This window comes from Podarcis cretensis (assembly GCF_951804945.1).
Source record: "Podarcis cretensis genome assembly, chromosome: 13".
Lineage (NCBI taxonomy): Eukaryota > Metazoa > Chordata > Lepidosauria > Squamata > Lacertidae > Podarcis > Podarcis cretensis.
Window position 1 is genome coordinate 34,098,445 of NC_137182.1, and position 27,973 is coordinate 34,126,417.

General features: G+C 40.6%; 1 protein-coding gene across 4 annotated transcripts; it reads right to left on the reverse strand.

Annotated features, from left to right (window-relative positions):
- Window positions 1-764: 764 nt before the first annotated feature.
- Window positions 765-27,827, reverse strand: LOC307201443 (vomeronasal type-2 receptor 26-like). 4 transcript variants are annotated; one of them, XM_079950663.1, is made up of 7 exons: window positions 27,794-27,827; window positions 25,239-25,332; window positions 23,206-23,332; window positions 7,567-8,427; window positions 6,980-7,207; window positions 6,243-6,369; window positions 765-1,832 (listed from the first exon to the last, which is right to left on the reverse strand). In XM_079950663.1, exons 2-7 carry the CDS (start codon window positions 25,271-25,273, stop codon window positions 916-918), a joined length of 2,295 nt encoding a protein of 764 aa, XP_079806789.1. In that variant the 5' UTR covers window positions 25,274-25,332; window positions 27,794-27,827; the 3' UTR covers window positions 765-915. The 4 variants fall into 4 exon arrangements, with proteins under 4 accessions (XP_079806789.1, XP_079806791.1, XP_079806790.1 ...); XM_079950665.1 differs by lacking the exon at window positions 27,794-27,827 and having other exon boundaries at window positions 7,567-8,364; window positions 25,239-25,423; XM_079950664.1 differs by lacking the exons at window positions 25,239-25,332; window positions 27,794-27,827 and adding an exon at window positions 10,795-11,086 and having other exon boundaries at window positions 23,206-23,296.
- Between the last annotated feature and the right edge of the window lie 146 nt (window positions 27,828-27,973).

The window sequence follows — 27,973 nt, forward strand, 5'->3', positions numbered from 1 at the left end:
TAAACAGCAAGCAATGTGGTCCCATCTTCTTTTTAGTCCTTAATACAGTTCAATAAATTTTCTTTCTCTGGTCCCACAGAGAGAGCCTATGTAAGCATCTCACGTGTTCATCATTCCTGAGCTTCAACAACTGACTGGGACACTGAGTCCTCAGGTTTCATCTTCCTGCTGTCAAAGAGATTGTAGCTGGAAGAGTATCTGGGATGAGTCATCAATTAATTGAATGGAAACATCTACCATTTTCTTCCCCCCATTTTGGTACAGACAACCTAATGTTGAGCTCTCTGCACAGCATTTTACATACAATGCATTCAAACATAGCATTTTAAGCATTTAAATGTATATTATTAATAGCCCTCAAACTATGTCATATGTAGTATGACTACATTCATTAAAAAGAAGAAGTCAATTTTCATGTACAAATTTCCATGGAGGAGAAGGCTTGCAATGGCTACTAGCCATCATGGAAGCTATGTACTGCCTCCACAGCTGTAGACAGTAGGCTTCTGAATACTAGTTGCTGGAAACTGGAGAAAGAGAAAAAGCTCTTGTATTCAGGTCCTGCTTGTGGATTTCTGAAAGGCATCTGGTTATCTACTGTGAGAACAGAATGCTGCCTAATTGAACACATCTTCAATGGCTTCTGGCTATAAATGGTTTATATATTTGTAAAATAAATAAATGATAATTGAGGAGTGAGAACAGCTCTTTTTTGTGAAATAGGTAACTGTTACTCCAGGAGTAGGTCCGTAAGGTAGGGTTTGGGGGCAAATTGAAACAGGATATTTCCATTTCAACTCCATTCCCCATAAATTGAGTGTGGAATGTTTATTTAAGACAGCACCTATGCTTGAATTGTCATGACGTCCCCTTCACCAGCATTTCCAATAATTTCTATAGAAGAGCTGAATGGATTTATTGCTTTTCCCTCAGTTTTTTTCTGTTTATCAGTTGTGCCTTGCTGTTCAACTCTGGCCTAAGCACAATAATGTAACATTTAGGGAAAAATATGCAACCCAGTAATCCAGCACTGGAGGATAATATGGAGAAACTCTCCACAGCTACCATGTATTTCCCTTTGGTGCTTTGGTAGGTTGGAATGAAGGTTAACCAAACACTGCAAAAAACCAACATGCTGAAAGTGATAAATTTGGCCTCATTGAAACTGTCAGGTAGTTTCCTGGCTAGGAAAGCTACAAAGAAACTGACAATGGCCAAAAAACCCATATAGCCCAAGACACAGTAAAACATGACAGCTGAACCCTCATTACATTCCAGTACTATTTCCCCCATGACTGAGTGCATATCTGTATCTGGGAATGGAGGGGAAGTTCTCAACCAAAGAGTACAGATGCCAGTTTGAACGAATGAGCAAGAAAGGACAATAGAATTAGAAAGTCCTTTCCCCACCCACTTCCTCATCCTAGATCCTGGCTTGGTTGCCATGAATGCCAGAACCACAGTGATGGTTTTTGCCAAAATGCTGGAAAGGGCCACAGAGAAGACAATGCCAAATGCTGTTTGTCGGAGAAGGCAGATTGCCTTTCCAGGCTTTCCAATGAAGAGGAAGGAGCAGAGGAAGCAAAGGAGGAGGGAGATGAGAAGGATGTAGGTCAAGGTGTGGTTGTTGGCTTTGACTATGGGGGTATCGCTGTGCTTCACAAAAGTTAAGAGTACTAAGGTTGTGAGGAAGGAGAAAGTAATAGCTAAGGTAACTAAACTGACCCCTAAATTCTCTTTGTAAGAGAGGTAGCTTGGAACTTTGGGAATACATTGAGTTTTTTCCTTATTGGGATACTGATCTTCTGGACAATTGGCACAAGCATCCATATCTGGAAAAAAGAAGAAGAATTATTTAAATTACTGTATTTTAAATAATTATTTAAAGGTGCTGACCAACATTTATCTAGACAACTGAAGTGTCTCATTTTGTCTTCTTTTAGTCCTTTGGTCAGCTCCACATTTCTAAAAGGGAGTGAGAGCATTTTTGTTGCAGTTCCAAATAAATCTGTGGATGATGTTGAAATGGTATACTGTACATCCAGTGTCACACAATGGTTAGTGTTGGACTAGGACCTAGGAGACCAGTGTTAAAATCTGCATTCAGCTACAAAGCTTCCTCAGCTTATCGTCAATTTTTGTGAGGATACAACAGAGATGGGTGAGAACAGTGAAGACAATCTTGAGCTCCTTGGATTAAAGGTGGGATATAAATGTAAATCATCAACCTCCTCTAAATGTTTTTTGGACATTAGTAACTCCCTAATTTAATAAATTCCATTATTTCACAGTGGTACCTCTGGTTATGAACTTAATTCTTTCCGGAGGTCCGTTCTTAACCTGAAACTGTTCTTAACCTGAGGTACCACTTCAGCTAATGGGGCCTCCCGCTGCCACCGCACTGCTGGAGCACAATTTCTTTTCTCATCCTGAAGCAAATTTCTTAGCCCGAGGTACTATTTCTGTGTTAGCGGAGTCTGGATTCCACATTTTTTGTAGCCCAAGGTGTTTGTAACCCGAGGGACCACTGTAGTAGGTTGCTGAGGTATGCCAAAACTCACCTCATTTAAAAAAAACAAATCTCCACTAACTTATTAAAAAGAAATCATGTCCGAAAACTAGAAAAGAGGATAGGAACAACTGGCAAGTTCGGCCTCGGAGTTCAAAACAAAGCAGATCAAAGCCTACTAGAATTCTGTCAAGAGAACAAGTTGGTCATCAAAAACACTCTTTTCCAACAACACAAGAGACGACTCTACACATGGACATCACCTGATGGGCAGCATTGAAATCATATTGATTATATTCTTTGCAGCCAAAGATGGAGAAGCTCTATACAGTCAGCAAAAACAAGACCTGGAGCTGACTGTGGGTCAGATCATCAGCTTCTTAGAGCAAAATTCAAGCTTAAACTGAAGAAAGTAGCGGAAACCACTGGGCAGTAAGATACAATCTAATTCAATTTGTTATGAATACACAGTGGAAGCGAGGAACACACACTTATGCTAGTAAGTTTGGAAAACTCAGCAGGGACCAGAAGACTGGAGAAGATCAGTGTACATCCCAATCCCAAAGAAGGGCAGATGCTCCAGCTACCCCACAATTGAACTCATTTCACATGCTAGCAAAGTTATGCTTAAAATTCTACAAAGCAGGCTTAAGCAGTATGTGGACCGAGAACTCCAGGAAGTGCAAGATGGATTTCAGAGGGGCAGAGGACCAGAGACCAAACTGCAAACATGCGCTGTATTATGGAGAAAGCTAGAGAGTTCCAGAAATACATCTACTTCTGTTTCATTAACTATGCAAAAGCCTTTGACTGTGTTGACCACAGCAAACTATGGCAAGTTCTTAAAGAAATGGGAGTGCCTAATCACCTCATCTGTCACCTGAGAAATCTCTATGTGGGACAAGAAGCTACAGTTAGAACTGGATATGGAACAACTGATTGGTTCAAAATTGGGAAAGGAGTACGACAAGGCTGTATATTGTCTCCCTGCTTATTTAACTTATATGCAGAATTCATCATGCAAAAGGCTGGACTGGATGAATCCCCAGCAGGAATTAAGATTGGCGGAAGAAATATCAACAACCTCAGATATGCTGGTGACACAACTTTGACGGCAGAAAGTGAGGATGAATTAAAGAGCCTTTTAATGAGGGTGAAAGAGGAGAGCGCAAAATATGGTCTGAAGCTTAACATCTAAAAAACGAAGATCATGGCCACTGATCCCATCACCTCCTGGCAAATAGAAGGGGAAGAAATGGAGGCAGTGAGAGATTTTACTTTCTTGGGCTCCATGATTACTGCAGATGGTGAGAGCAGTCACGAAATTAAAAGACACCTGCTTCTTGGGGGGAAAAGCAATGACAAACCTAGACAGCATCTTAAAAAGCAGAGACATCACCTTGCCAACAAAGGTCCGTGTAGTTAAAGCTATGGTTTCCCAGAAGTGAGAGTTGAACCAAAAAGAAGGTTAATCGCTGAAGAATTGATGCTTTTGAATTATGGTGCTGGAGGAGACTCTTGAGAGTCACATGGATTACAAGAAGATCAAACCTATCCATTCTGAAGGAAATCAGCCCTCAGTGCTCACTGGAAGGACAGATCCTGAAGATGAGGCTCCAATACTTTGGCCACCCCATTAGAAGAGAAGTCTCCCTGAAAAAACCCTGATGTTGGGAAAGATTGAGGGCACAAGAAGAAGGGGACTACAATGGATGAGATGGTTGGACAGTGTTCTTGAAGCTACCAACATGAATTTGACCAAACTGCGGGAGGCCGTGGAAGACAGGAGTGCCTGGCATGCTCTGGTCCATGGGGTCACGAAGAGTCGGACATGACTAAACTGACTAAACAACAGTGCTTATTTGACTTTCTTGGGGACTGAGGAGTTTTGTGAGAATCCTGTCTTTAAACAAAGTGGTCAGCTTTTGGCAATGTTCTTGGATACCCAGGCTTCCTGAAAACCCAATGGTATCTCCTAATGCACTTTTAAAGAAATTGGAGCAGAGGGGTTTTTTTAAAGGTAAATGTAACAACTTCATGTAAATACCAAACCAGTGTTCACAATATTCTCATGTACTTGGGAACCATTCTCCATGGCTTCATGTGTTTCAATGAGTGACAGGAAGATGATGTAATAAGCAGAGGACAAATGTTTAATGGACACACCACCCTTGGCCACCTCATAATTTTAAGGCAATTTCAATCCCACATCAAAAAAAATATGAAGACAATTATTATTTTTGCAAAGCAGTCTGCAAACATTGGAAGAAAACTTTTCACGCATTAGAGGATTGCTTTCAGTATAACAATAGTATGAAGACCTTGGCAAAAGAAAAAAGAAAAGGGGGGGAATACTCACAGTGAGAAAGACTCTCCTCCCTAAAAGAGAGGGGAGTGGTTGTGGGCGGGAGCCCGAACACCGCTCCTAGCAGGGGGCGTTGCCCCCTGCCTTCAGCTCACCTGGCTGGCGCTCACCCCCCCCCCGGTGGCCGTCCAACCAGGTGCCATGGGGCGGCGTGTCCAGCAGCCTTTATGCTGCAGTGCCAGCCCCTCCCCGGCCTCATTTCTCTTCATCGTCCTGTGCAAGTCACCCACCCTCCACTCCCATTGAGTTAGGGCTTAGGTCATTGGCCTTGCTATGGACCTTAGGTTGGTCGCCCCGGTTGCCCGGGGGGGCTGGTAGGAGTTTTTCCATTTGGCATTAGGCTTTTTGGTTTTTTCGCCTACCTCGTAGCAATCATCACAACTTTTTGTGGTATTGGTGGGTAGGTTAGGCATTGGAATAATGTGGTGTGGTGTGTCGAAGTGCTAGGTGTGGCCATCGCCTATGCCTTCAATTTCTAGGGGTATTCCGTTAAAGGAATCTGGCGGTCGTGTATTCCATCCGAAGCCTGCTTGGTGGGAGGCCATGGCACGACCCTCGGTGACATCAGGGGTGAGCCTATAGTTGGATTAGCATCAACAGGTGATGAACCCCTGGTGAATAAACCCACTTGTTTCGCGATCCAATGCCTAAGCCAATACCTTTGCATTGCTGTAATCAATAAAGTTGTGGCCTTTTCTAGCCCATTAACCTCATATCACGTGTCCCTGTGTCTTCATTTCACTTCACAGTGGTCGGGATATGGTTTTCATTTCTACAGTTCTTCATTTAACAGGAATAAACATTTTTACAGGGTTTTTTGGATTTCCTGGGATTTTGGATGTGAAGTATTCACAAAGTGCCCTTCAAATCCAAATGTTGGTGTGTTCATTTAATTTGTGAATTTTAGTTCCAAGGCCTCCTGGAAGGCCCATGTACATTGTCTTGAGTTTCTCTGTCTGCTAGCCAAAGGGCTCTTGTTCTAGCAGATCAGTGAATTTTATCGTTGTTCAGCAGAGGAAGCCAATGCAACAGTTGCATTAGGGCAACTTCACTGCACAACCTTGTGCAATCTATTGCCCAGCAAAGTAGTGAGCAACCTGGTCATGCATTCTCTTGTGCAGCAATGTTCTACTGGCACAAAAACACCGTCTGGTGGAACAAAGGCAACACTATGGGACTTTAATGCTACACTGCATCCAAACCATAATGTCTCTAAAAGTGATAATTTTGTTGGGGGGGGGGATTGTTACTTGTTTTAAACCTGTGTTGCACACTACCTTCATATACATTCAATGGGCTACAGATTCTCCAAAGAAACATCCTGTGTTATGGAATTGTATTGATATTTCTGTACATTATGCCTCCTACCTTTCCACTTAGAGACCATTCCTTCTGGACATGGAGCACAATCGTAGCAGCAAAATTTCTCCCCTTCCTTCTTTTTCCTGCTGTATCCAGGATAGCAGTTGTCATTGCACATAGAAAGTGGATACACCTATAGAGAAACATCAAAGTGGGATTTGCAATTACAGATTAATGCTCCTCAGTCATCCACCTCTCCAACAGCTAGCATATATGAGGGGTAGAACATGGATGAGCCCTGTACAAATGCCTTGTGGCATTTGCCCAAGCCCTAAACAGCCTCGGCCCTGTAAACCTGAAGGAGCATCTGCACACACATCATTTAGTATGGACACTGAAGTCTAGTTATGAGTGCCTTATGGCATTCCTCTCACTGTGACAAAGGAAATTACAGGGAACCAGACACCCACCCTTTGGAACACCCTCCCATCAGATGTCAAACATGAAAACAACTACACAACCTTTTGAATACATCTGAAGGCAGCCCTATATCAGGGAAGTTTTTAATATTTGATGTTTTGCTGTGTTTTCATTATTTTGGAAGCCACCCAGGGTGGTGATGCCTCCCACTTGCCGCTGTGGGAGATTTAAAGATGTGTTTATGGGCATGTACAACCCTTTCTGTTGGCTTTTACCAAAATTAAAGCTGGAATGTACTAAGTTCTTTTCAATGGCTTACCAAAAATGGCTTACAGGACAAAAACTGGTCACAGACACAAAATAAACAGACAGCTATATTTCACCTGATTAAAACTTTGATGCCACACAATTTGATCATCATGAATGATTAACTCTTTGCCTGTTGGAGCCTGAGGTTCCAGTCTTCCAACTTTGAATCTAATTACCGACCCATTAGGAGAAATCAACCAGTTTGTAATGTCAAAACCTACAACTAATTCCCCATTTTCATCAAAGCACACAGTATCTCCAGCACTGTTGTTGAATGTGAAGCCTCTGAGAAAATTATGGATCTAGATTGAAAGAGAATATAGAGAAAGGGACTATTAGGTCCGTCTCCCATTTTATTTGGACAGCACGTGTGAAAACTTTATAGTATGTGATGCCACTTCCCTCTGTTGGCTCCAAATAGGAAACTGGTTATGTTTATTTACAAACACACAATCACACAAATAAAACAACCCTACCTTATTTTATCATATGGTTGGTATTTGTTACCAAAATGAATTTGAAAGAAAAAATGAAGATTGAAATGTAATGAAATGAAATGAAAAGCACAAAAAAGTGGGACTATATTATGCAGATATATAACCCCTTTTATGTTCTTATCAAAAGCTAGCTCATCTTTCACTTTTACATGAGTTACAGTTACCTGCCATGGTTGAACTTTCTGAGAAAACTGTTTCTCCCCTTCTATCAACCTTCTCTCATTGGGGCTGGATTTGTATATGGCATGCAAGGAAAGTGCCACTGCATGTACTGCATTGTAGACATTGTAGCTGTGTCCAGTCATGCTCATTTCAAATACACTTCCAGGAAGACTCCCCAGGTTCTCTTCCCCTGTGCAGGTTTTCTTCTGGTTTTTCTCTTGGCCCATAGACATTTCTAGTGAACAGCTGAATGCCTGCTCCCAGAAGTCTTGGATAAAGCCATCTCCTTTTTCCCAGGAGGGTTTTAGCATCTGAAGGAACTTTGGGAATCCTGATGGCTGATTTGAGTGAGCTGTGAAGGATATGGTACCATGAAAGCTTTGTAAATCCCAATCTTTTTGAACAGAAAGTGATGCAAAATCCCAGTGAGATGTAACAATCCACACTCTACCCAGAGGTGGCAAAGAGAAGAAGGGTGCTGCAAACAGCAATACTCTCAAACCTTGAAAAGATGGAGGTTCTCCATATACAAAAAATACTTTAGCTGTTGCCTCAAATGCAATTGTATAGCTGTCAAAATGCTGTACTGCCAAGTCTATAATTTCATCCAGATAATTCCATTTTGGTAGTCTTAATATGAAAGAATAGCAGATGCCATTTTGTGAAAGCATTGGCACAATTGTCTGTATAAACCTGTCCCCTTTGTCATCATCCACAGCAATGAGTCCAACCCATGTCCATCCAAAATGCTGAAGTAAGTGCACTACTCCTATGTGCTGGTGGGCTTCATTTGGGACCATCTGATACAAAAATGGGTATTGCATTTTAGCATGCTGTCCTGGCAGAAATGATCCATAAGTGAGCTGGAAGGAAATTTATAAGCATTATTCAAATGGATCCCAAAAACATATTCTATCAACGTATTTCAGTGAGTCCTGTAGGCAATTGGGTCAAACAACCTGTGGATATTGAGAGCAAGAGGAGCTGCAACAGTTGGCTGTTCAATTGTTGAACTGCTCTTATATCCAATGTTATTTAATATTGCAGAACCTTTCTTCTGGCTAGATGTCATTCCATCCCGAGTGCTTTGAGGCAGGTATGCTGGCTCCCTCTTTCTTTAAGGGCATGTACCTTTGATAATCAGAACGTAGGATCTATAGTACATGTATTTCTGTTCTGTAATTTATATGGTTTATATATGATTGATTGATATAGGAACATGTTCTATTCATCATAGTGTCAAACACATGATGACACATGGGTGAAATACAATGACCTAAGGAACAATAAATCATTATGCAGTAAAAACAAACAATTTATTTGTCATTTTCCAATTTATAGTGTATAGAAAAATAAAGGGGACAGGACAGGAGAACATGAGCCACTGTTTCCAGATTACCATCTCCACAGGGGCAGAGTCGTTTCTCAGTTGGAATCTTTTGGTATCTGCCTCAAGTACGGCAGAGGGCATCGCATCCAACCTGGCCAATGTGAAGGCACATCTATATTTTGGGATAGTTAATTTATACAAATATGGTGCCAGGGAATCAAACTGAGAAGGGGGAAAAAAGGCATACCAAGGACAGAATTTCTTTATAATGGCCGGATTGTTCTGTTGCTCTAAGTCCTTCAGGCACTGTCCAATTAGCCTTTTTGCTTTAATAAAGCCTGTCATGAGAAGCTGATGTGGGTGTAGTCCACAGGAGAGGTGTTTTTGGTGCACATTTTTAAAACAACCCACTTTTGTGGGGGTCTTGTGTCACTAAGGACAGTAGACCGGGTGGATTTAAATTTAGACGGAGCCAATAATTAAGAGTTCTTTGCCAGGACTGAGTTTCTACAGAGGGAAGACTTGCCTCCAGTCATAATGCTGCATTTGGGACACAGGGTGGTACAGAAAAAATCTGCCTTGAAAATTTGGATTGGAGAGTTTCAAGAATGCTACAATGATTACCCGTCCAAATTTGGGCCCCGTAAGTATCTGCACCAAAGATTTGGCTTGAAAAACTTCTAGGGCTGCTGGGATGCATTTGCCGCCCTTCGTATGGAAAAAACAGGACAACATCTTAGCACTTTGGGCTGCTTTTTCTTTAACACGTTTTTGGTGTACATCCCATGACCCCGATGACTGGAAGACTATGCCCATGTATTTAAAGGCTTTAACCTGCTCAATTGGATAATTGTCCATGCTCCAGCATGTGATCTATGTTTCCTTGTGAAAACCATGACTTTGGTTTTCTGATAGTTTACCACCAGCTGTTCTCTCCTGCAGTATGCTAAGAATTCTCCTATCAACCTTTTTAGGCCTATTTTTGTTCAGGATAGGAGAACCGCATCATCAGCATATAAGAGCACTGAGATTGGTTTTGTGGCTAATTTGGGAGCATGAAACTCCAGAGATGTTAAGCTTTTAACCATGTCATTGATATATAGGTTAAATAAAGCTGGGGCTAGAATGCAGCCTTGCTTAACCCCCTTGGGTGGCTGGTACAGGGCCTATGAGTTGGCCATTTGTGGAAGATCTTATGTACAGCACAGTATCTTTATATAGGCCATTAATCAAAATTAGTAATCTTTTATCTATACTGGATGTATTCAATTTGGCCCAGAGTCTTACTCGTGAAATTGAATCAAAGGCAGCCTTCAAGTCAATGAAGGCTGCATATAAGACCCCACAGGTTTTCTTGGCGCATTTATTGATGAGATGTGCTAGGACAAAACAGTGATCTATGGTAGCTCTGCCTTGCCTAAATCCAGCTTGCTCCTCCGCCAAGATAGTCTCGGCATCCATCCAACTAGTTAATTTGATATAGAGGTGTTTTGCATATAATTTTATGCCAGGGGCCTTTTTGTTCTTTAGCTGTGCCATCAAATTCTCTACTTCCTCTGTGGTTACGGGTGGCCAGTGAGGTGAAACCTCTGACTGAACGCTCGGCTTGTTAAACTGAGCTTCCTTATTATAAAACAATGATTGGAAGTATTGGATCCACTCTCGGGGTTCAACAGTACAAAGGAGTCCGTTACACTCCTGTTGCAGTCACATTAAAGCTTTTTTACCATTAGCATTACTTGAATTTACAAGGTGTATCCAACATCTTATACTACTAGTGATAGACCAAGAATATCAAATAACTTGGCCCAAAGTAGTTTCTAATCAAAATATAACAGACAACTTCTGAAATCATGATGGTGTGCCACAGTTGTAAAATCACCATAACACCACAGCTTACCTGTGGAGTTTTGTGGATTGCTGAAATGATGGCCACATTGACAGAGATCTCAGAAAGACATCCTCCAATGAGAGCTATCAGATTGTTCTGGTTGTGACACTTGAAGTTGGGGACAAACCTATGTTGTGCAGAAAGCAGGCTGAGGGTGGCCTTGTAGGTCATCCTTGCAGTGTAGTAGCTATTAAGAATGCTGAATCCCAGGGAGAGATTTGATAAAATGTTGGGACTCTCGTTGATCTCTTTTACAGCAAATGCCAAGGCCAGGATGTGCTGGTAGTTCTTTGGCACTGAACTGTAATGAAATTTAGAGTTGTTACAGCTGATAAATAAAACAATTGTGTTGGAAGCAATAAAAAGGCATTTCTATAAAAAGGTGTTCCTATTCTTCAGAACTGATCTTCAAGAATAAATGACTTGTAGAAAGGTCTCTGTGAATTGAAATCAGAGACGTTGTATGTACCCTTGTTAACTATGAAAATACTTAAATAAAAACAACTATATAGTCAAGAATGTGGTGTAACTTTAAAACCTTAGAAGATAATAGACATGATAAATAAAATATTTGAATTGAAATGCTGAATTCTTAAAATGTTGATGGTTCATTCTACTTAATAAGCTTCTATGTGCACTTATTGGATTCACTCCCTTTGCCTAAAAACAACAAACAATAAGCCCAAGGTAGATAGTCCATATATAAACTATGACATGCCTCCTAACTTTTTATGCTGAGAAGAAGGGAGATGTAGAGTGAAATTTTTTTGGCCATCTCTCCAACAACCTATTATTATTAATATTATATCACTCAATACATTGGTACCTCAGGTTAAGTAATTAATGTGTTCTGGAGGTCTGTTCTTAACCTGAAATTGTTTTTAACCTGAAGCACCACTTTAGCTAATGGGGCCTCCCGCTGCCACTGCACCGCCACCATGCGATTTCTGTTCTCATACTGAAGCAAAGTTCTTAACCCAAGGTAATATTTCTGGGTTAGCGGAGTAACCTGAAGCGTATGTAACCTGAAGCGTATGTAACCCGACGTACCACTGTACATGCAAGAAGCTGAGAATCACTGTACCAAGATGAATATGGGTCAAGCAACTGATATGGTCCAAACATATAAAAGAATGAAGAAAAGAGAAAGAGGATAAAAAACTGAATTCTTACATCGGTTCATAAATCACAATCTGTGTAGGCTGTTTCATAAAAGAGAGGAGATCATATAGGTAGAATACTTGAGAAACAATTTCACCAATGAGAAGGTCTCCTGACTGGTAAAATTTATGAGTAATGGGAAGGGGATCATCATATATGCTGCAATTAATGGAATGTTTCTTGCATACGGCATGACATAGTAGTGCTAGTAGCAACACAATGACCAACATGATCCTGTTGATAGAATACCTCTGCCAAATCCGGGCTCCAAAGTTTTCCTCTACAGAATTTGACACAGTTTTTATCAGGATTGCTACAAACTGACTTGAATGGTGGATGATTCTGTTACTTCACTGATCTTAGGGAATTTGAGAACCACTGCAGGTAGTTAATAATGACTCTTTTCCACCAGTGTCATTGAACTATGTATTTCCTTTGGTTGCCAACTAAATGATGTAACTAAGCTCTCACTTATATTAATGGGACTTAAATTGTTTCAGAGTTGTCTGATTGATTTAAATAGGATCTAAGGTCAGCAAAATTCAGGATCAAATCATTTATTTCTTCACTCTTCATCTAATGGTGAAAAATGAAAATGTAGCAATGCTTTAGTGTGCAAAAGTGGGGTAGAATGGTGTAGCTGTCGAAATCAGTTGTTGCAAAAGAATGTAAGGTGAATAGTTGATAAGCAGGTTGCATTTTGTGTGTGCACGCTAACGAATACCTAGTCAGAATCTGGGATTAGGAAGATATGCTGATCAAAGAGAAAGGTTGAGAAGCAGAGATTTATTTGTTTTAAGTATCACAGCAGAATCAAGTTTTGGTACTGTATACCTCAAGATATATATATATAAATGAACTTAGAAGTGAGTAACAGAACCCAGTTCTTACCTACATCCCATTCTGAACATAAGGGTTTTATAGCATTTTTCAGATGTGGATAGTTGATCTTGCTAATAGGCTCTCAATGTCAATTGTGCTAGAGGTTGCAAAAACCCATAATTTTGATAAAGTTAAGGATGATTATCACATCCCCAGTGTGAAGTTGTATCATGCATGAGAAAACTACTAGGAATTTTCCTTATTAGAGTGGTACAACTATTATTTTCTCATTTTAGGTATAATTAGTAGTATGTGGCACTTCCCCAGCAGGTCCAAGCTGCCTGTCTCCAGATCTAGATATATGCTTTTCAATGTATCTGCTATACATTTTGGAAAGTTGTTTGTTCGCTGTACATTTGGGTGAGATATTCTAACCAATTTTTGCATAATGATTCCTAAGATCAAGAAGCAGGTTTTCACCTATGTTTGTATACAGTTGGTGCCATTCTAAATCCTTAAAAAATGCACTTGTTTTAACCACTGATTTCAAATCTGCAATAATTTGGGGACTTGTTTAAATAATTCCTGAGCGCCAAGAAATTTAATGTTTTTGAGGTTTTTTTTAAAGAAGTGCAATGAAAAACCAGCACTTCTAGAATGGCCATACGTGTGGGTTTTCCTGGACAATTTCATGATTGCCAGAAATCCCCCCAGACGCTATAAGTCTTGGACGGATCATGGATATGTCTGGAAAACCCCAGAAGTATGGCAGTCAGAATATATATATATATATATATATATATATATATATATATATAATGAAAATACATAAATAACAACGATACCGTATTGGTCCAAATATAAGCCGCGCCTTTAAAATTGGAAGTGGGGGGGAGAGAGAAAATTAAAAATACCCGAATATAAGCCTCTCCATTCCTCGGTGCTCCTGGCTGCATAGTGGGGGTGGGGAGCTGAACTGCATTGCCAGCGGCCTTTCCCCTTTCCTTGCTGTCTCCCTTCCTGGCCTTGGGGGAGACAACAGGGAACTATGCTTGGGTCGGCCACTGCTTTGCCGCGCTCCTGGTACTGTCTCCCCCGCGCTCCTGGCTGCATACCATAAGGTTGCGAATGTAAGCCGCACTTACACTTTTCATGGTAGGAATTAGGGAAAAACATGAGGCTTGTATTCAGGCTAATACAGTACTTTCAAATATACAACAATTGCTTATTAGAATGACTAGATTACTGATAATATTGGAGAGAATTATTCAAGCCCTTCAGAGGGTGTTACAAGTGTGTCCCTGGACTCACATGTATGTAGCCAGCACTCATGTATCTTCATATAGACACTGCTGAGAGGTTTAGGATCTTTTGCTGGAGTTACGACCTAAGTTAGGAATCCACCAAGATGCTTCTGCACAGTTAATCAAGAATTGTTTTATTCAAATGTAAGGAATGTTAGCAAGTGAGAAAGAAATGGAATGTTTCTGGCTAAACTCTGCAAACAGTACTATGAGAAGAGTTGTTTGCTTAAGCAAGTACCTATGACTGAATTATTACGACATCACTACAACCAGCATTTCCAACGAACTACATATGCAAGCAGAATAATGATATGCACTCATATTCTTTTACTTTTTTTGCTGATAAGTTGTTCCCTGGTGTTCAGCTCAGGTCTGAATATTATAATGTAGCATTTAGAGGAAAAGATGCAAGCCAGTAACCCAGCACCAGAGGACAACATGGAAAATATATCCACAGCTACCATGTATTTTCATTTGTAGCTCCGATAGGTGGGAACAAAGGACAACCAAACACTGCAAACACCAGCAAGCTGAAAGTGATAAATTTGGCCTCATTGAAACTGTCAGGTAACTTCCTGGCAAGGAAAGCCAAGGTGAAGCTGACAATGGCCAGCAAACACATATAGACTAAGTCACCATAAAACATGGCAACTAAACCCTCATTACATTCAAGTATGATTTCCCCATTCAGTGAGTGTACAGTGGTACCTCGTGTTACATCCAAAGAGTACCAAGGCAAGCCTGAATAAAGGAGCAGAAAAGGCCAATGTAATTTGCCAGCCTTTTCCCTATCCATTTCCACATCCTGGATCCTGGCTTGGTTACCATGAATGCCAAAACTACAGTAATGGTTTTTGCCAAAACACTGGAAAGAGCCACAGAGAAGATGATGCTAAAAGTTATTTGTTGGAAAAGACAGGTCAGCTTTCCAGGCTGTCCAATGAAGAGAAAGGAGCAGAGGAAACAAAGCAGGAGGGCGATGAGAAGGATGAAGGTGAGAGTCTGATTGTTGGCTTTGACTATCGGAGTGTTATTATACTTTATAAAAGATCAAGCATTGTGATCTGAGAGAAAAAAATAGCCAAGAATGCTAAGATAAGACAGGTAGCTTGGAACCTTGGGAAAGCATTGGATTTGGTCGTTGTTGGGATGCTCATATTCTGGACATTTCACACAGGCATCCATATCTGGAATAAAAGAGGGATCCTTTAAATATTTCAGATATTGATCAATATAGAACTAAAGCATTGGTTCTCAATCTGTTCTGGGTCATGGACCTCTTTGAGAATATGATTATGGACCCCCTCCCCAGAAATGCACATTAATATTCTATATGCATTTGAAATCCATACAACAATTATTTAAGGCCAATTCAAAAAATTACCTTTGAAATTCATAACCCCAACAATAATTTATCTGTGTTCATTTAAATGTATTTCAATAAGTAATAATGAAGCTATCATTCACAAACTCTCATTAGAGAGTGAGATATGATGTTGGGCCTGTGGCAATAAAATGAAATTTTCCCTCCGTTTTTTGGGAGTAGTCGAGGTGAAGTGCAGGCTGAAATCAACAGGACCAATGAAACAAGTTGTATTGTGCAAACATAATAATGTTAAATGAAAGATTAAAAGCACAAAATAATTGAAAGGTCATGGAGAGCGGCAGAAATGGAAATGAAGAAAGAAGGAGCAAAATGTTTTGAAAAATAAGTAGTAGTGTGGCCAAGGATTAAATACAGGTACAGTGGTACCTTGGTTCCTGAACTTAATCCATTCCGGGAGTCCGTTTGGCTCCCAGAATCGTTTGAAAACCAGGAAATGGCTTCCGATTGGTTGCAGGAGCTTCCTGCACTCAGTCAGAAGCTGAGGAAGCCGCGTCAGATGTGTGGCTTCCAAAATACGTTTGCAAATCGGAATACTCACTTCCAGGTTTGTGGCGTTCAGGAGCCGATTTGTTGGACAACAAAGGTGTTTGACTATGAAGGTACCATAGTATATTCCTCTTGGAGGTAATTTTGCAGGGGCAAACAGAAGTATACCAGATCCATTCATTCATTTCATTGGCACTTATGAGGAAAGGCTTACTAATGCCTTGTGCCCAGCAATAGAATATAGAAGGCAAAATATTTACTAGCCAGTCCAAGCATTGCCAGCATGACATTTTCATCACACCCACAATAAATAAATGCAATATTCATTAAATATGTGTTATGGTAATTATGATCTGAACACATTACAAAAGTGTGTATGTGTGTGTGTGTGCGAAAGAGAGAGGGGGGGGAGTAGGATGGTGTCTTACATAGGCTCACCAATCACAATCTGTGAAGGCTGTTCCATGAAAGAGAGTGCATTATATAGGAACACGACTTGAGAAACAATCCCACCAATGGAAAGGTCTCCTGATTGGTAAAATTCATGAGGAATAGGGAGAGGATCATCACGTATGCTGCAATTAATGAAATGTGTCTTGCATACAGTATGACACAACAGTATAAGCAACAATGCCATCACCATCATGATCCTGTTGACAAAATGCCCCTTCCAAATGTAAGTTTCCATGGTGCCCTCTACTGCATTGCATAATGTTTCTAAAGCCAAAAAGTGGATATATAACCTAACGTATAAGATAGATTATCTAACAGAAGAATGACAGAGCCCTGCCAATACCTGGACCTAGTTCTGAAGGATACAAGGGTTTTATAGATCTTTCTCAGAATCTTGTTTTTTTGTGTGTTGCTAGCATGTGCTGAATGTCAGTGGCATTAACAGGTATGATTATCATTTCCCCAGTGTGTTGTTGACTTCTGAAGTTGTATCATGAATAACAAAAGTGCTAGAAGATTTTTTCTTCTTTCCACCTGAATCATAAACGTATTATTTTGTCCTAAGTAGTCAGTATTATGTAGCCTGGTAGATTCAGATCTGACCAGTGCTAGAGTTAAGTTTATCCACAGAGCATTCAGAATTCCTTGGAGGTTTTTAAGCAAATATTGGATGGCCACCTGTCATGGATGCTTTAGTTGAGATTCCTGCAGTGCAGGGAGTTGAACTAGATGACCCTTGGTGTCCCTTCCAACTCTGTAATTCTATGATTCTGTGATTCTATGACAGCTTTCCCCAAACATCCTAAGCTCTACCAAAAGCTTCATATAGATGCTAAATAGCATTATGAACAAAACAGTGGCCTGTGATACATCACAACACTGGACGCTGAAGCACAAGCACTCGGTGCATCAATAAAGTGATATGTATTGGTGAAAATAACATACAAATGCATTGGGGTAAATTTCTTGTAAAAGGTTTTTAGGGGGAAATTGCTTTGCAATTATTATATTAGAAGAAACATACACAAAAATGCTGCTGAATTTTCTGGAGTAGGTTTGATAATAATAATAATAATAATAATAATAATAATAATAATAATAATAATAATTTATTATTTATACCCCGCCCATCTGGCTGAGTTTCCCCAGCCACTCTGGGCGGCTCCCAATCGAGTGTTAAAAACAATACATCATTAAATATTAAAAACTTCCCTAAACAGGGCTGCCTTCAGATGTCTTTTAAAGATAGGATAGCTACTGATTTCCTTCACTTCTGAAGGGAGAGCGCTCCACATGGTGGGTGCCACCACCGAGAAGGCCCTCTGTCTGGTTCCCTGTAACCTCACTTCTCTCAATGAGGGAATCGCCAGAAGGCCCTCGGCACTGGATCTCAGTGTCTGTGCTGAACGATGGGGGTGGAGACGCTCTTTCAGGTATACAGGACCGAGGCCGTTTAGGGCTTTAAAGGTCAGCACCAACACTTTGAATTGTTCTCGGAAACGTACTAGAAGCCAATGCAGATCTCTCAGGACTGGTGTTATGTGGTCCCGGCGGCCACTCCTAGTCATCAGTCTAGCTACCGCATTCTGGATTAATTACAGTTTCCGGGTCACCTTCAAAGGTAGCCCCACTTAGAGCGCATTGCAGTAGTCCAAGTGGGAGATAACTAGAGCATGCACCACTCTGGCGAGACAGTCTGTGGGCAGGTAGGGTCTTAGCCTGTGTACCAGGTGGAGCTGGTAGACAGCTGCCCTGGACACAGAATTAACCTGCGCCTCCATGGACAGCTGTGAGTCCAAAAAGGACAGCTGTGAGTCCAAAACTCCCAGGCAGTTACGCCATTCAGGACCAGGGAATCCCCCACACCCATCCACCCCCTGTCACCCAAAAACAGTACTTCTGTCTTGTCAGGATTCAACCTCAGCAACTCATATTTGACAGAGAATCACACCTCATCTGACTACAACATCAGAAAGCTCATAGTTTAGCAAGACTCTAACTTGCTGTTTGGTCTATCAACAAGTCTTAAGCTTGTGCTGCATAATAGTGTATCAACTAGTGCTACATTATGAAACTAGGGTGCATATATTGAAGTGATTTACTACATATAAGTGTACTAACAAATGTGAGAGTGAATAAAACATTGAAAGGACATTCTTTGTCTGTCTTCTCTTGGGTCTGTGAAAAGGAGTAATGGTGCTGTTTTGGAGCTGCATAATAACTCTTAGTACAATCACTGTGGTCTAAACCACTGAGCGTCTTGGGTTTGCTGATCAGAAGGTCGGCAGTTTGAGGCCCTGTGACGAGGTGATCTCCAGTTGCTTTGTTCCAGCTCCTGCCAATCTAGCAGTTCAAAAGCATGCCACTGCAAGTAGATAAATAGGTACCACTGCAATGTGAAGGTAACAGCGTTTCCGTTGGCCAGAAGCTGTTTAGCTATGCCGGCCACATGACCCGGAAAGCTGTCTGTGGACAAATGCTGGCTCCCTCGATCTGAAGCAAGATGAGGGTTGCAACCCCACAGTTGCCTTTGACTGGACTTAACCTCCCAGGGGTCCTTCACCTTTCTTACCTTTACAAGCCAACCATAAAAATATGTATAGATTGAAAACCCAACAACATCAATAACAGTTGGTGGCTATTGACTCTTAAGAAGGGTGATTAATCTGAGTTGTATTCTACGTGGGTCAGCATGTTTGGGTAGGGGTAGATAGATGGAAAGAAACAAGGGACCCTTCCAGACTGGTGTTTTATTGTGGGGTTATTCTGCAGCATGTTCTTGACACAACAATAGTGCGTTATTTGTATACTTATTCTTATTAAAACCATCAGGTAACTTTTTGGCTAGGACAGCCAGAATAAAACGCACGACAGCCAACAAACCCATAAAACCCAAGACACAATTAAACACGGCAGCTGAACCCTCATTGCATTCAAATATGAATTAACCATTCAGTGACTGCATATCTGTATCTGGGAATGAAAGGGAAGTACTTAACTAAAGAGTACAGATGCCAGCTTAACAAGGTCCATACACAAGGTTCAGGTAAGGGAGTCTGCTGAACTGCTCCTGAGGGGGCCACCAGACACTCCTTGCTTCATTATGGGTTTCTCCTCCCTCCCCTGGCTCAGTGTTTCCAAGGACCCTGTCTTCCTACTCCCAATTCAGGTTTAACAGCAGCAGCAACTCCAGCCCCCTCCCCCTTGACATAAGCAGATAGGCAGAGCCGTAACTAGGTGATCTTGCGCCCCTGGCAGAACTGTCCACATTGCGCCCCCTAGCCATGGACAAATTAGCTCTTCTTTCCACCTCTCCTCCAACCCCAACCCCTCCACCCATTCAATTCACCCGCTATTCAAAACCATTTCTTAGGAGGCAATAATCAATATTTATATTTTAAGCAAATTTTGTGCCCCCCATCACCTGTGCCTCATGGTGGGGGCCCACCTTGCCACCCCCTAGCTATGGCCCTGCAGATAGGTAGGTAGTTTTCTTCCTCCTCCTCTTCGCTTCCCCCTCCTCCGTATCCTGGCTGCCCTTTCCCTTCCCTTCCTACTCCTGTAATTTCTGGGAAATCACCACAGAGCAGCAGCCAATTGCTTACATACAGGCACTGGTCCATGAACCACCATTTCCACTAACGTTTTTCCAACAAAGAGAAAATAACAATATATTATTACCTTCAGTCCCTATCTTATATTTATTCATGGAAATTTCAGTCCATAATCCTGTTTGGCTGAGGAATATGAAGAGAATAAATATGCTACTTCACCTTGTGGATCTTGACTTGCAAATAATTTCACTAAAATGTCAAAGAAAAGGTCCATTAAGATCGCTGAGATTAATTTTCAGGTCAAGAAAGCTTTAGAAAGCTTTAGAAAGGATGTTTCTCGGTATATTTAACCTCTGTGAAGTACTGTATGTGTCGGTCATTATACTATTCATTCTACCATTCAGATTGGATACTTTAAAGGGGGGGAGTGCCATCTGTTTTTAATTCTCATATAACTTAGTCTTTTCCTGATTTTAGTTGCTCCCTGTTATTCAAGTCAGCCCTGAACAAAAGAATATAGCATTTAGGGGCAAAGATGCAAAGCAGTAACCCAGCACTGGAGGATAAGATAGAGAAGATCTCCACAGCCACCATGTATTTTCCTTTGGTGCTCAGGTAGGCAGGAACAAAGGACAACCATACACTGCAGAACACCATCATGCTGAAAGTGATAAATTTGGCTTCATTGAAAGTGTCTGGCAACCTCCTAGCAAGGTATGCCACCGTGAAGCTGACAATGGCCAGGAAGCACATATAGCCCAAGACACTATAAAACATGACAGTTGAGCCTTCATTACACTCTGCTATGATTTCCCCATTGACGGAGTACATGTCTGTATCTGCATATGGGGGAGAAATACTCAGCCAAAGGGTACAAATTCCTGCTTGAATAAAGGAGCCTGAAAACATGATAGAGTTTGTCAGCTTTTTCCCCATCCATTTTCTCATTCTAGATCCTGGTCTAGTAGCCATAAATGCCAGGACTACAGTGATGGTTTTAGCTAACAAGCTGGAAAGAGCAAGAGAAAATATGATGCCAAAAGTTGTTTGTCGGAGTAAGCAAATTAGCTGTCCAGGTTTTCCAATAAAAAGCAAGCAGCAGAGGAAACACAGTAGGAGGGATACGAGAAGAATGTAGGTGACACTTCGGTTGTTGGCTTTGACGATGGGTGTTTTCTGGTGCTTCACAAATATTATTATCACCAAAGCTGTGATCAGAGCAAGAGCAAGAGCAGACAAAGCTAAAGTCATTCCTAAAGGTTCCTCGTATGAAAGGTAGGTTATGACTTTGGGAATGCATTGGTTCTGGTGGAAGTTTGAATATTGATCTTCTGGACATTCGGTGCAGGCATCCATATCTAGAATAATATTTAAAAAATTGGATACTTTTATAGTCATTGTTGGAGCAGACTTAAATCTCTCCTCATTTCCAAGTTCATTAGCCAAGGGTTGTCATTCAACTGCAAACTCCTCACATGCGAAGACTATCCATCTTTGCTTTTAAGCAAAGAACAGTTCCATCAGATGTGAGATATCAGCAAAGAAGGTGTTTTGAGGTATATGGCACATTATTCCACAGATCCTAGTACAGAACTGGGTGGAAGCTATCCCAGCCCTGGAAGAACTAGCAGAAAGCATAAAACGAATTTAAAAAGTTACAGCCACCTTCCACCCTGATGAGCATGATATTATAACACTGGTCTTAAAGATCTACATTGGCATCTGAGCACAATTCAGGCCCTGTATATAGGAATATGTATATATTCAGGCCCTGTTCATCCCGGACAATAATGTCCAGCTCCGAGGGCCTTCTGGTTATATATGGAGCATCTTGCTCCAGCACCAGGGGCGGAGAGCAGGTGGGGGCGGGGCTGGTGTACATCCTGGGGCAGGGTACGCTGCCTGCAGGGGCGTGGCACCCAGCGCGGGTGGGGGGCAGTTGCAATGGCACCTACTGGGATCGCGCTGCCAGGGGCTGTGCTCCTCTTCCTCTGCCAGTGCTTCTGGAGGTTCCCTCACTGCTAGTAATGAAGTTATAAGGAACCAGGCAGAGGGCTTTCTTGGTGGTGGCACCTGCCCACCTGCCCTGTGGAATCTCATCTCATCAGATGTCAAACAGTTAAACAACTAAGCAACTTTTCAAAGACATCTGTTGGAAGCTGCCCAGAGTGGCTGGGGCAAACCAGTCAGACTGGGTATACCGTAAGTAATAAATAAGTAAATAAATAAAACATTCTATTGATTCACATGTTTTACTTATTTGAAGAAATAAATTGAGATTAATAGGTTCTCAGATCATGTTATTTCAGTTTCTCAATATACATATCTTTTTTGTTTTTGTTTTTGCTTTATATCTATTTTTCTATGGTTGGGTTAATAAAAATGAAATAAGTAATGTGTATTGAATTTCTTTGTTATATATATCATTGGAAAATTATAATGAAGACGAATTTTTGAAAATTCAGTTTCCCCTTGATGTGTCTCACAATAAAGTTCTGCAGTGCAATATAGAATAAGAGATATTACTTCAAATACCAACAGTTAGCAAAAGATATATAATAAAACCCATTTGGTGTCCTTCTAAGGCCCTGGCCAGAATTGCTGATGTCAGAACATGAAAGTCTAAATAGTAACTTGTTTTACTACATGTCTTAAATTTGGACTGGGCTACTTCTGAAAAGGAATTGTTTACATTGTTAGTGGAAATGTACTGGAATATTTTGAGCATTCAAACAAGATAATGCACATGTTAAGCATGATTATTTCCCCCCTTTAAAGCCATATGGCGGGTTTCAATGTAGCACTCTGTGGACCAAGCACATGGTAATGAGGTCCACGCACACACTGGCACTCCCCCCCCCCCCCCGTCCTCCCACTATTCTCCATGAACTCCATAATTATTCCCTGGAGCCTTGTGGGAAACCTCGAATGGGTTTAGGTGCTGCAGGGGGGAAACAGCAGGGAGGTTCCATTGCATGCGCAGGAATTGTTCTGCACGCACAACAACTTAGCTGAATACAAAATATAGTCACGTCAGTCTTGCTGGATAATTGTGGAATTCATTCTGCACTTACTAATATTCAATTTATTACTCACCCTTTGCCAACAGATCCCAACAGATGCAACATTTTAAAACTGTACATTAAAAACAGTTATGATACTGTTAAAATAATTAGTAGTACAGGAATGTACTGAAAACACCTACCTTATGTTTCAAAGGCACATTGACCTCTGTGACAACAATATCTCCTACCTGTCTGGTTAGAAATCTTCCCTTCTGGACAAGGAACACATTCATAACAGCAAAAAGGCTTTCCTTCCTTCTTTTTCCTGCTGTAACCAGGGTGGCACTTGTCATTACACAGAGAAGTGGGAAGAATCTATAAATAAATGTCCAATTTTATCATTTTCATTACAATTCACATTTCATTAAATATCACCACACATTGAATAATAGACTTATCTTTCCCCCTTCCATGGTTCCATTTATTTATCAATTAAGACTACATATTCTAATTCTCCTTTTATTCAATTCCCCCCCCCACTATAATTGTAATAATTTAAACTGCTACATTTACATTAATCCTGCTAACACTTTATCTTGCTTTGCATAATTCTTGAGGTATTCTGTAAACATTTCCCACTTTTTCTTAAACACGCCATCTTCCTGATTTCGTATTCTGTTGGTTAAATTTGCCAATACTGCATATTCCAATAACTTTATCTGCCACTGCTCCTTTGTTGGGTTCATTCTTTCTTTCTATTTCTGAGCATATACCCCAAACTGCTGTAATTGCTTAAAGAAATTCTGCAGTTCTGCGAGGACTTCTGCTCCTAATATACCTTGAATGAAGGTTTCTGGTCTTTTTATAACATTTTTTGATTTCATTATATATCATCTCCCAGAATTCCTGTGGAATTCTACATGTCCACCACATATGATAAAAAGTACCCTCCCTTTCTTGACACTTGCAACAGGTACTTGATTCTGATTTATACATTTTCGCTAATTTACTCGGCATAAAATACCACCTATATATCATCTTCATGAAGTTTTCATACGTCTGTCAACGTATCAAAATCTGTAAATTTTAAATCCTTACTCCTCAATTTTTCCAACACACTTAATTCTATACTATGTCCTATATCTCTTTTCCAGTGTATCATGGCTGATACATGCTAGTCTGGTTTCATGCCTGGTTATGAGGAGAAGGACAGGGGACATGTCAATGGCTTTTGATGCCATTGACCATGGTATCCTTCTGAGTTGACATAATGGACTCCTCTGTAACATCTGAAACAAGGGGTGCTGTAGACCTGGTGTCTATGTGGGGAATCCCTTGAGACTGGTCAAGAGGCAGAAGCTGATGCAAATTGCTTGACTGCTTACTGGGACACAGTATTGGCAACCAGTCACACCACTGCTGAGAGAATGGCACTGGCTACCAATTTGCTGCTGGCCCATGATTAAGGTGCTGGTCTTCTTCTGATGCCCAAAGATGACGTTGAAGGGTTTGTGAAAGTGATCAAATGATTAGCACTCCTGAAACTGATTCTGAAAGAGACATAGACTTGAATTCCCTAGTAGGACAATACAATGCTGTGATATTGGTGGTTCTAATCCCATTGGAGCCTGGGGAGATTTGATGGGGAATGATATCCTCATATATTTTCCTGCTCGTATTTTATAAAATTACTACCTGAAGACAGTGAGTAAGCAGCATACTCCAGAGCCATCTTAGTTTTAATGTTCCATTTTTTGAATCCCCCTTCCTGAGTAGTTCTGCTGCCAACCATTTACTCTTTTGCTGGCAATTGAAAAGACACTTCTTTCAGAAGGCCAGCTGCTATTCATTTATTTTTTCCCTTTTTATTTTATGTGCACAATTAAATTATTAGTTCTTGTTGTATTTCTGTATTATGAATGTTGCATTTGATTGATTTGCTGATGTTTTATCTGTGACCATCCCTGGGATCATGTGAGGAAGGATGGGAAATCAATGGAAATTAGGGCTACCAACCAATTTTTTATGCTTACTGTGAATATATGTACAGATTAGCCTTACATTGCAAGCATCTCCTGAGTCTCCAGTGACCCTCTTTAAATGAAACCAACCCAGGGTACATGTTGGAAGTTGGAAGTCTTGAAACCTTTTGCTGATTGCAGAATGGGGTGCACTAATTGGAGTGTATGTAACAATATGGGAAAAAAAGTCATCAGGCACATTTGAACAATCCATTTCCAGTTACTTGGGAGAAAAAGATTTACAAGTCTTTCTAGCTCACCTGGTTAAATGTTCTATGCCACACAATGCGTTCATCCTGAATGGTTAATTCATTGCCTGGAGGAGCTTGAAGATCCAGCCTTCCAATTTTGACTCTACCAAAAGATTGATTTGGAAACGTTACCCAGTTGGTCACATCAAATCCTGCCATTATCTCTCCATTATCATTAAATTGTATTGTCTCTCCAGCACTGTTGTTGAATGTGAGATTTCTTAGAAAGGGATGGAGCTACATTCAAAAAATATAGAAAGGAGTAAAATGTTTGAATCCTCAGAGTGGTGAATACAACCATAATTTTCAGAGAGGTGTGCACTAGTTGTGTGTGTGTAGCCAGTCCAGACATTTTACGAAATAAAAAACCCTTAATTTAGTTTCACCCTAAAAAAAAATTCTAAAGTTAATTTGTAAAATACTAGAGAATATTGGTAGTTTTGTTTAAAAACAGTGAAGTTTTGAAAGGTTCAGTTCATCATCTTGATTTAAAATTGCATCCAAATATAACCAATCATAGACAAAAACTAGGTCCTCAATCTTAGGAATTATCATGCAAAGTTTTTACTATTCTAGCCATTGAACTCATGTAAGGAAGTTGTGCCATCACTCTCTACCAGAAACTGTCAGATTAAAACTATGGGTCTTCAGAGCCACACCCACTGGAGGTCATCAGCATAGCATAAGAAATTTGGTCTTTGAGGAACAGCCTGTCACACCTGAGTAATAGTTATTTTTCAGGTAGGCAGCTTGGCCTCTGGCAACTAACTCATTAGGAGTCATCACTTGGAGGTGGCTCAGCCTCCACCTGATTCAGTAGAAGGGTCAAAAACCTGTATATCCCTCTTAGGATCCATCACACAAAACAACAATAGGTTCAGAAGTATCCAAATGTATCAATGAAGATGGTGTGGCAGCAAGATACATTACCACCAAGCCAAAGGAGCTTGGGAAGAGACAAATGAATAATTTTCAGGCGCAGGCAAAAACTCAACATGATGAGAATGCTTTCTAATAAAAGACGAAAAGGTAAAAAAAATTCTCCTGTTTCGTTCTTTAAAAAGGGGTTCCTGGTATGTTAGCCAGCAGTGAAGATGTGATCAGCAACCCTGACCAAAATTTGCCCATATAGGAGGTATGACATAAAAGTGGATGATTTATTAGTGAAAGTGCTATGTATAACACAGCAAACAGGGAAGCCAGCCATTCTCACCAAACTATTTGATAGGAAACAAAAAGCCTTGAATGTAAGATCTGTTTATGTACTTGAGATTTTAAGTTTTTTCTACACAGCTGTGGAGTAATATGGTATTCTAGGCCACCCAAGAGCAGAAAATACTGTGCTGTGGGTAAAATTACCTTCCATGGCTGCAGATTCTGCAAATCCACTCTAGCCACCTGTGATTTGGGTTTGAATCTAGATTGATACATAGCATGTAGAGCATGTGCCACTGCATGAGGAACATTGTACACAGCATAGCTGCTGCCAGTCATGCTCATTTCAAAGATTTGTAATGGAAGACTCTCCAATTTCTCCTCCTCAGTGCAACGTTTCTTAGGTTCTTCACCCACATTATTATTTTTCAATGAGCACTTGAAGGTCTTTTCCCAGAAATCCTTGATCAAATCATTTTGCTTTTCCTCAAAAGGATTTAGACTCTGAAGAAATGTCCTGAATCCCAGGGGTTCATTTGAGTGTATAGATACAGATAAGGCACCTTGTAAAGGGTGCATATTCCACCTCTTTTCATTGGTGGTTTTGAAATCCCAATGACTTGTCACAAGCCATACTTTACCTATAGGAAGTTGTGCCATATGAAGATACCTGATCAAAATGTCCATCACCATGGAACTACCATAGACCACAAAAACGTTGGCTTTGCTTGTCATGACAGTTGAAATTTTATTAAATTCACTAAGGAGCAAATCCGTCATTCCTTCAGCATAAGCCAATGGCCATATCCTATGTATAAAATCAACACAGATGTAATTCAGGGTAAGCTGTGGAACTAATGCTTCCAAAAAAAATTCTCCAGTAATGTATTCCATAGTAAAGAGACCAATCCATGTCCATTTGAAATGCAAAAGTAACTTGACCAACCCATTGTACTCCTGGACATCATTAGGGACCATCTGGTACAGGGAATGGTACTGTCTTCTTTCAGTCACCCTTGAGTCAAGACAATCATAGGTGAACTAAAAGCAAACACATATATGATATGAAAAGCACAGAAAATGTGTGGATTAAGGGTATGCATTGCTAATATGGATTACTTTTGTCCACAGCCACTACTTTGGGTTAAATGAATGTTTCATATACCAGGGAAAAATAATGATCAATGGATATATCAAGCCAAGGCAATCTTGATGCATTTAGTTTGAAATAATCTAAATAAACATAATTTAGGGTGTAACCCACTGGTTCCTGGAAAGGTGTCTCAGTAGTCATAGGGTTTGTCTAATATTCTTCTCCAAAGAAGTGCAGGAGCTCAAGCTGCAGAGCGTTAGAAATGCCCCTCCAAGCCCCCTCTCCGCTTATCACTAAGTCTAAAACCCTTACAGACCAACAAACTTTGAGGCAGACTGCAGCAGAACTGAACAGGCCTGCTGCTCTGTGCCTCTAACTCAAAAAGACTGCTATTAATTGACATAACTGTACCAACTTACACAACTGCCTCATGCACAAGTTATATGACCTCACAAGATTCTTTCTTAGACTGTTGCAGTCCTTGTGAGTATTAACT

Excerpts from the sequence above, each read along its gene's own strand:
- LOC307201443 (XM_079950663.1), bottom strand. The coding sequence starts at position 25,273 with ATGAACGCATTGTGTGGCATAGAACATTTAACCAG. Across the intron at positions 23,333-25,238 it reads GGCATAGAACATTTAACCAG|ATTCTTCCCACTTCTCTGTG; the intron begins GTGAGCTAGAAA and ends ATTTATTTATAG. Across the intron at positions 1,833-6,242 it reads AATGGTCTCTAAGTGGAAAG|ATATGGATGCTTGTGCCAAT; the intron begins GTAGGAGGCATA and ends TCTTTTTTCCAG.